At 38.5% G+C, this 10,131-nt stretch overlaps 1 protein-coding gene across 1 annotated transcript in view; it reads right to left on the reverse strand.

Annotated features, from left to right (window-relative positions):
* Nucleotides 1-178: 178 nt before the first annotated feature.
* The window catches only part of EPS8 (epidermal growth factor receptor pathway substrate 8), a 50,004-nt gene continuing 40,051 nt past the window's right edge, over nucleotides 179-10,131 (reverse strand). The window contains exons 16-17 of the mRNA XM_009582422.1: nucleotides 3,988-4,225; nucleotides 179-363 (exon numbers count right to left, since the gene is read on the reverse strand). Of these exons, the coding sequence (XP_009580717.1) occupies nucleotides 179-363; nucleotides 3,988-4,225 (423 nt within the window). The remainder of the gene's footprint in view (nucleotides 364-3,987; nucleotides 4,226-10,131) is intronic.

Consider the following 10,131-nt stretch of genomic DNA (forward strand, 5'->3'; position numbering starts at 1 on the left):
ACACATATATACATAAATATAAATGTATATATATGTAAAAACAAATTCTTTTTTCCAAGAGTGCAGCTGACGTGTCTTGATTTTCAGAAGGCTCTTGATTTTAAAAAGTGGGCAGACCATATCCTAATTACTGGCAGGGAAATAATTTTAAGAAGTTTTTTTACATTTGCCCTCAAACTTACACAGGGTTGAATCCTTTGGACTGCAACCACGCTTTCACATCCTCAGGCGAAGAGTCGTAAGTGATGTTAACTACTGGGATGTTTGGTCGTGGCACATGGAACTTCCTCTGGGCAGCGCTCCGGCCGATGGTGAGCCGGTGAACAAGTTCATCCTGCACCTCCTCCATCTGTGATTTCCTGCCTAGAGAGAGAGATGCGCCACAGGAGTTATTCTCAAGGCTGCTTTATCAAAGCCAGGTCATTTCTTATACTCCATTTTAAATCTTAAACTTTTTTTTTTTCTTTAAAGATTCATTCACTAGATCTGACTGAATTATTATTCTCCTTTGTCACCAGGGAAGATTTCAATATTCCCACTCCTCTCTTCGCAAAACAAAAGCAACCTCCCCCCCCGCCCCAATTCAACTGAGACCCTAGAAAGGAGATGAGCTTGATGTCGCACAGAGGTGTAGATCAGTCTGACAGCACCCAAACTGTAGAAAAAAATGGGCACGGAGGGTTATTCAATTGTCATAGTCTGCATTTCTTCAAATAGAAATACAATGTTTTAAAAATGAAAACAAAAAAGATGAGGAAGAATATAAGATTGCCTTCACTGTGGAAAGGCAGCACTTTCCACAAACATTTTTTAATTGAAAGCTCAACTTTTTAGTGTAAATCAATGTAGGCAAAAAAAATTCACTGCTGCTGACACATATCATCTTACATCTAATAAGCTATTATAATTATCACATTTTTAAGCGGTTTTAAGAAATTTGAATTCACTCCAAGCCTGGAGTGACTGGTTAGCTGAAACAATGTCACACTTTGCATTAAAAAAAGAATTTAAAAAAAAGTAGTTGCTCTCACCAGAGACACACGAATTGGGCAAGACCTTTTTGTTTTTTTTTTTTTAAAACAAAACCGTACAAATTTGCTATCCCACAGAACCCATTTGTCTGAAGCATTTAGTTCAGTTGCTGGTCATCAGCAGGCAACAAACTGAAATGCTTTTCATGCATTTCAACAGAATTAATTATAATGACACTGAAAATTGTTTAAAATGGATATAAAAAGTTCTATGGATAATTTCACAAAAATAGGTAGAAGCTAAAAGGGTGTAAATATCTTTTTGGGCACAGAGAAGATACTGATTTAGCACAGTTAAACTCTCCATGCAGTAACTCTGGAATAACTATAAAAATCCTTTGACACACAACTTTAAATGATCTCAAAAATTCTCAGGATTTCCTTACCAAGATATTTTTAGTCATCTTTATCCAACCTTCTCACTTTGATACATAAACAGTAACTACAGCACCTTCTCTGATGCACTCACAGATGGCAAAAGCTATTCCTTTTCTTCCGTTACACTGATAGCAACAGAGGAAAATGACACAACTTCAATATGAAAAAACTGTAAGATAGCAAAAATGTTTCTTTCTCTACTTTCCTTTTATATTCTTCCAAAACTTCTCCAAGGATCAACATCTCTAGCCAGTTAGACAAATAAAAACAAGCTTTACATAGGCTTTTAGGATTTTTTTTTTAAATCACCACAAAAAAAGAAAAATCCTTGTTTTAGCCATTTTCTTTTACAAAATAGCCCCAGGTTGAAAGTGGACAAAATATCTCTAGCAAAATATTTGAGGCATTCAGGCCCTATTGTGTTGGGGTTTTTTCCCCCAGAGTGTGAATCCGAAGCCAAAATGACACGTGCTCAGTGATATGTGAAGGTCTGAGATGGGATGTACAAGTAAAGCTTTTAGGCAATGTTATCGAAGCACGCACCAGCTATTTTCCCAAACAGGAAGAGAGCGAGAAAATTGCTATCTTCCTTCTATTTACACAGATTTTGAAAGACTTATGTTTTATCTAGACCAAGACTATATCAAAAGATAAATATTTAGCTGTTAGATAACAGATTCTTACTGTTGTTAGATGCCTTATCATAAATAAACAAGATACCCTCGGCGTGAAGCAGGTACTACGTCACGCGTTCTCTGCAGGGTTCAGCTGGGTACTTGGGTAGCAGGTGCACGGGCAGGGCTCCCCGTTACCTTTGCAGAGGCAGCTATTCTGCGAGGACTGTGAGGTACCTGAAGCCCATTAACTGGGCTTGAGCAACAGCTCCCGGGAGGGCACAGGAGCTCTCACGTGTGGCCCAGGGCCTCAGCGGAGGCTGAGAAAGCAAGAGATGTCTTGTAACCACTTAGTCTACAGCAACTCTTCACACCTCACACCCTGTACCTGAAGCCAGGATGGTCTTCGCATTTTCCATCTGTCATGGATAGAGAAGGCCATCGTGGATTCAAGGAAACACACCTGCTACAGCATGCAAAGTCCTTCTTACGTGGAAATAAAATGATCATTTTTGTGCTTATGTGTGTATGAAATTCACCCTCACTTTCCACATCTTTTATAACTGCTCAGGTTTCTGTTTTTATTTAAGTAACAAACTGCCCAAAATAGGACAAAGGCAGAAGCTGGCCCTACTGTTTCTTTGGGAAACAGCAGTGAAGACTGTTTCTCCTGCCAGGCTGTTCTCCATTTATAATTTCCAGCCAGCCAGTCTGTTATGTGAAAATATTAAAAAGGTCCCAGAGCCTTCCTGAGTTCAGAGCTTAGGCAAGAGCTTGTCTACCACCAGGCAATGTCAAAGCAGGCTCCACCGACTGAGTGTGGTTATCCAAGCAGGCATGCTTCCCACCCACTGGGGACAGGGTGGAAAAGAAGCCCTTCTGCAGAAAGGATTATGCTTGGTGCCAGTTTTTACCTCAGGCGGAAGTGGGATTTTCTGATAAGGCAGGAAGGCAGAGGATGGGAAAAGCTGTCAATTCCTGAACCGCAAAAAGCTCATTATTTTAACAGCTACTACTTTAAAAGCTATAGCAAAGCTTATGCTTGCCTACAACTTTCAGTTATTTTTAAGCCAAGCAATCACATTGCTTGAGGTGCATTTAGGACAGAAATTATTGACTAAGTAAGTTCTCCTAAACTAACTCGCTTTTCAGTCAATACAAATTAGGAGCCTCAGCAAGCAGTTAGGCTTTATATTTACAAGGTGGCCTTAATCAGAACTTTTCATCACTGCCACACACTGCTGGATGCAGGTTACCATGTTTTTCCAGCTAAAGGGCCATGGAGTACGTTCTGTCATCCCCCTGAGACAAGGACACGAAAATTTGCTCAGTGGCCTGCCTGTTGCTGTTGCTTTGACCAAGCTAAGGGCATCTGATTATAAGACAAGTCTCCTACAACACGATTACAACATGGTTCCTATGCATTAGCCAGACCTGTAAGTCTTCTTGCGAGCCTTGGATACATGTTCCAGAATGGTGCTAACGCCCTAGAAATATGGATGACCATGGACAGAAGTGTAAAAACAGCCTAGCTGATTTCAAAAGCAATTCAGGTTGTAATGCAGCAGTGAATTCATGTGGAAAACGTACATTAGCTAGAATACCAGCATGGGCATTTACACTGTTGAAAACCACTGACTGAAGATCCCAAACAGTCATAAAAGGAGAGGATTTAGGATTGGGACAAGTGCAGAAACATTTTGTCCCTACTTACCATCGTGATTAGCGAGGGTCAGAACACACATATATAGAAAATGTGTATTTTGTTTTGTCCCTACTTACCATCGTGATTAGTGAGGGTCGGAACACACATATATAGAAAATGTGTATTTTAAACATAGGGTTAAAGCTAAATATTTGATAAATATTTATCTGAAACACAAGGTTTTAAGGAATTTAAGGATTAAGCAAAACACAAAGGAATGGGAGAAATACTTTTTTTCTTGCTTCTCAGACAAACTTACGATCCACAGGAACTTGCTTTTGCCTCTGGGTGTCTCGTGCAAGACTACCACCGCTGTCGCTAGATGTGCTGCTTTGGCGGCTGATGGTTGCTGGCGCTTTGGGCATGGGAACCGGTATAGGTGCTGGTGCGCTAGGAGGGAGGGGGACAGCCACGGGGACAGGAGCGGGTGTTGGAGGTGGCGAAGGAGTAGCAGGAACTGGATCGGGTTGTTTTGCAACATAGTCCGTCCTTTGTTTCTGAAAAGATGCAGAGAGACTCAGTTCGACAACAAAACTTGGACAAGACATCAGACAAGACATCTTGGACAAACTCAGGTTTCTGTGGAAAATGCTGGGATGCTTTGCACCAACTGATTTCATTTATGCACAACGACATCTTACTTGCCGAATATCGTTACAAAATTTGCCAAAACTTGATTTGGCATCAATGTTTGACATCAATTTCTTTCTCTGTCGGACACAAAATTCACAACAATGGCATCATCTGAAACACATTTCTTTCTTTCAAACGGATGAGTTCTATAAATGAAATTGTTCTTAAATCCCAAACTTCTATTACCTGGCACTTTTTAACAGCTTCCAAAATTTTTGAACTGTTGGACTTTATCAGTGTAAAAATGCGTATTTTAGAGAAGTCATGTAAAAAAAAAGTGAAAAACGAACATACCCAGCCACACCTAAGCCTGACTAATGGTTTAACTTACAAACGTCACTGAGGTTGGGATAACACGTTGTTTCTTGAACTGCAGACACCATTTAAGAGGTTCCTGCTCCTCCTACCCATTCAGTTGTGCCTTTTCAGCTATTTGTGTTGTCACTACATGCCACCTCAATGCAATAATCCAATTAAAAAACCCCAAACCCCAAACTCCACAATTCTTGGAATAGGGCTGTTGTTTCTTTTCCCCCACTTCACGCAATGTTCTAACAACACGCAAATTATCTTGCTGCCAATAACTAACTAGCAGGTGTCTCAAGAATAATTTGGGGGGATAATTTCTTTTTTCCTTCTTTGCCTTTAGAATGGCACCAGTTACAGGAAGAGGCATATATTTTCCCAAAGCAATCCTAATGACAGACAAGCCCAGAAGCTCATAAGCAACCTGTGCTACCCTTTTCTTTCAAACAGTTCAAACTCCACATCTCACTGTTTTAACAGTGCTCCCTCTCTCCACAGTTTTGGACTAACACAGATTGAAAGTTTAATATTAAAGTTTGTTTGCTCAATAGGGATGCCTCATTTCTTAGTTATGAGAAGTCTGCTTACTTTGCTATGAAAATAGATGAGTACATTCCCCAGATTCATTGCTACTTCCTGAAATACTCTTCCCTATTTCCTTGGAGGCGAGGGGTTTATGTCAGATCAAGTAAGGAAATATTTGTAGGAGCCAGATGTTAGAATCTGAGCAGCACATCACTGCCCTGGCAACAATCAAACTTTCATTAAATGTCAACAACTGCCCTTATACAGGAATCCCCAACTCGGTAAGTCTAACTGATGGACGAGGCATTTTGTAGTGAATGTAAACTGGGACCATTACAGCTAAGCTATGCTGAGTTACACCAGCAGAAAATTTATCCCATCAGCTTCTATGGCCAGTCAAGTAAGCCTAGGAAAAAAGTCTTTTGCTTCTCTTCGATAATTTTTCACTTAAATTGTAGTAGTCAGCTACTGAAGCAAACATATAGTCTTACAACACATTCCCCATTAAACCTTTTTGTTTTTTCTTTTTTTCCTTAGCATTTAGTTGTTCAAAGGCATTCATCTCAATTATTTTGTGTTCACCCTGTGCAGCGCATTGTGGGGAGATTAAAAAAAAAAAATCATATGATTGACTTTTCTGTATTCTAGTCCTTTAATGTTAAGACAATAAATGCTTTTTAATATGTCAAATGCCAAGAAAAGTGAAATCCATAATATAAAAGAGAACAAGCAGAATAATGTATATTTAAGAAACCTGTCCTTTGGTGGAAAGAGAGTGCACTAGTAGGTATATAGTAAGTATACCATAATTTATGATACATAGATGTACTATGGTATATTCAAAATCTTGTTAATGAATTTAAAAATTTCACAGATATTAGAATGTTTTAATGATATTCAGATATTTTTTAATCTCGTTCACAGATTCCACTTGCTAGACTGTTATCCCCACAATGTACCCTCATGTGTGCCCTGACCTTCTTAAACAACATGCAAGGAAAAAGCACGTCTCTTTTTATGGTATAGAGGATTCATTACAAATGAAGGCATCAACTGCATACCACCACAATCATAATCCAGAAAAAGTGTTCGCTAAACACTACACGTAGCTCTCAATGGATGCTACTGATGTAGTTTCAAAAACATGTTATACTGCAATCACAAGCCTCATCAGAATGATTTGCTGGAGTGAAAATGAAAATTAAACTGGAAGCATCACTCAAATTCTAAATTTAAAGATGAAACCACATTGAAATACAATTCAAATTTTGTTTGGCACAAAATTGGCACAAAAGCCAATTATACATTTGAATCACATTTAACATTTCTTTTTTTAAACACTTCTTTTTTTAACTCCAGATCTTTTAAGGACATCCACACATTCATCCCATCATTTCTACTCATCACTACAAACAAAACAAGCATGCAGTATGGAATTTGGTAACTACATAGTCCAAAAGAGTCATTTTTGCGGTTCAATATCAGACGAGTAATTTTGTTACCTCTGAAAGCTCTCCAAGCAATTGCTGTGAGGAAAATGGAGTAAATCACATCAAATAGTACTGTTAGAAAGGTAAAAAGTAACTGCCTCACATATCACTCCTGAAATTCCATACACATTAGCAATTTAAAACAAAAGAACATCAGTGCTAATAATTACCTCTTCTTACTCACTAAGCAACTCACAAAGTGAGTTATTCTTATTTTCTTCTTTTGAATAATGAGTGGAGTGTTGGCTACAAAACATACCTATGTGACACCATACAAGCAACGAGTTCTTTTCAAAGCATCTACCAGACAGAAACTTAGAAAAAAACAAAAAGCTGACAATGGACTAAAGATCGTAACACGAATGTAGAGAACACTTGCAACTGTAGAACACTAAGAATTAAACCACAGTAGGTATCAAAAAAAGGAACTTATTTACTTTAGCTTAGAAAATGAGGTAAAGGTCACCGCTGACAGACATGTACCCACTAATTTGCTGACAGCCATCAGAACAATGAACAATCCCGGTTTGGTTTCTTTTCTTCCTTCTTCCTTGCATTTTTTTCTTTTAAGAATAAACTTGCAATCCTCAACTCATGTATATTTGAACAAATCCCTTAAATTATTTGGAATGGTGATGATACACACTCATTAAAAATCTGGATATATCAGAAAAACTTGCTGGGACTAAATTTTTTTTTTTTTTTTGCCAGAAAAACTTTTTCTACAGGAAAAAAATAGAGGTCCCAAAGCTCTTTTTCAACACACTACAGGTTGCATCTTGTTAAAAATCAAGATTGAGTATAATTTGATCTATTTTTAATGTAAGTAAGATAATAAGTTTGAGCAAAAGTGCTAACAGTAGCAACCCTAATTTTTGATCATTGTAAAAGAACTGGGAATAATATATTTTCAAATACATTTTGGCATCAAAAACAGGGAATATGTGTATTCAAACCATGGCAAATACAGACAGCATTAAAGAGGCATTGGATACAACCATAACTAGCATTAGTGCTGGGAAATGCTCTCAATAAGTTAACACAGACATGTTCCCGTTTACTCTCTCTCCGAACATTTTAGTGCGACATTCCTGTTTGCACAGTGACAGGAGTTCACCAAGAGGGCTGCAGAGCATTCAGCCTCAGTTTTGTCAACAGCATGGTAGTTTGGATGTTTTCTTGAGACTCACATTGGGGACCTCTCATTTGGGGCATGTACCTCCTTCCTTTGGTTATATTTTAAGAGAGAAGAGAGAACCAGCTACTTGTCTTCACCTAAAAGGGACAATGAAGTACCCAAGACTGGAGGAGCAAATTTCAAGCAAGGTCTTTCGCCAGAGTTTCCTTTGGTGGGCTTAGCTATTATGTGGAGTCAACCAGCTGCCTATTAAAATCCCAGTACAAGGCGCCTAACTAGTTCTTTGTGGGGTGTAAGGAATTTATGTTTTTATTGGATTTATAAACCCACCCTGCTAGAATCTTACCAGAAAGCAAGAAGTACATTAGTTCATTAGGATGGAAGAAGGAGAAATTTAGACAGAACTTACTTATTCAAATTGGTATTAGCTAGGATTTGTCCCCATTTCTTTAAAAAAAAAAAAAAATTATGGGCAAACTGGGGACTTTTAATTCCTGTCACTAATTAAACCCTTTTTACAACTATTCAGTACATTTTTGTATAATAAGTGGCATCCCATAATTTGGGATTGGATCAATGTTGAATTGGACAGGAGACAGCTTTTTTTTTTTTTTAAAGCCATCAAAAAGTCTTGGTCTGATGGCAACTTTAAAGAGCACTTGATATGAAACGAGATAAAAGAGATACTGGCTCTTGGTCAAAAATTATGACATCTCTTTGGCCACTGCAAAATGAACACCTGGCAACTTCATCTCTTCATTATCAAACACTTCATGATCTGCAGGAAGGATACCAGTTGGCAGAAGATGAGTATGACACTGTGACACTAACTTGGAGCACAAATGCTGTGCTTGAGGGGAAACAACTTCCCACAGAGATATTTTAAATGAGCTGCTAAACAAAGAGACTTGAAAGAAAGGTTTTGATAGTAGATTGCCGAGAAATGCAAAGGACACTTTGGGGGTCCCAAGTCAGGTGGAGACTGCTGTCTTGGTGTTTACATACCATAAACATGCCTCTCATATATACTGTCACAATTATATGGACAGTCGTGGTTTTTTAAAATAAGACTACAGAACTGCATTTGGCTTAACGTTTACTCTCTGTGCCTCAGGATTTCATACACACCACTGATAATATAACTGTCTCACCTCACAAAGGGTGTAATGAGATTAATTAACATGCCCACCAAGATACACACCTCTATCCCAATTATGTTCCTCAAATTTCTTTTTCAAGAGCATTAAAAAAATGTTAGTAAAATGCACAGTAGATAGGAAACATTATGATTAATTATTTTCTAGGTTCACCAGCCATACTTGTACAAAAGAAGAAATCAGAGTACTTGGGAAACTGTTTATGTTCATATATAACGGGATGATGATATAATAAAAAGGCAGACTAAACCACCAACACCACAGGAAACACTGATAATCAAAAATTAACATTAGTGGAAAACATAAACAAGCAGCAAAATGCTCTCCTAAATGTACAAAAGTACCAAACAGGCAAAAATACGGTTTTCCTGGAACTAATTCAACTGACCAGAAGACAGACAATGTTTCAGCCTCTGACTCATGAAGATGATGAAATAACTAGGATATTGCTTGCAGTGTTTCTGCAAGTATCATCTTAGACAATTCAGTGCTTTCAAGTAACTATCTGGGACCTGGATCCTGAAAGGGACTGAGAGAAAAATCAGGATCTAATCTAGTGTGTGGACTCAGAGGTCACTAGGAGAGGGAACAGAGCGAAAGTAAAATAAACTTTGCAGCTCTGAAAATAATTGTGATAATGAGGCATCCAACTCTCAGAGGAAGGGTGTCTGTTTGTAGAATAATCGAATGAAAAAAATTATCACTTTCAATGGAATCTTTAATCCTTCCTAATAATCTAGAAACATCCTTTGGTCAGCTGTGCTTTGAAGGCCATTAGTCTGTAAGGAAACACGCTAACCTTGTACGTAACACTTATCTGCGGTACGAAGCAGGCCAGGGTGCTCACTGCAGCAGACGGACTACTTTGAAAGCAGTCTTTCGAAAACCAGAGACGACTTAGGAGACCGGCAAAAGCTGCGCAGCACCAGGCACTGAGCCTGCTTGTGTTCAGGGTCTGGCAAAGGAAATGATAGGAACCGCTTCAATTTCCTGCTCTACCCACAAGTTCTCCTGTTTGACCTTGGGCAAAGCAGTCATCCCTTCAATGCCTCATTTCTCTCTGAAATAGCAGCAATGTCTCATAGTGCTGTTATGAAAATAAATAGGGTTATGCAAACATCCCAAATGAACCATGTATCTATCACAGGGAAAGA

The sequence above is a fragment of the Fulmarus glacialis genome, unplaced genomic scaffold (assembly GCF_000690835.1).
Source record: "Fulmarus glacialis isolate BGI_N327 unplaced genomic scaffold, ASM69083v1 scaffold14207, whole genome shotgun sequence".
Lineage (NCBI taxonomy): Eukaryota > Metazoa > Chordata > Aves > Procellariiformes > Procellariidae > Fulmarus > Fulmarus glacialis.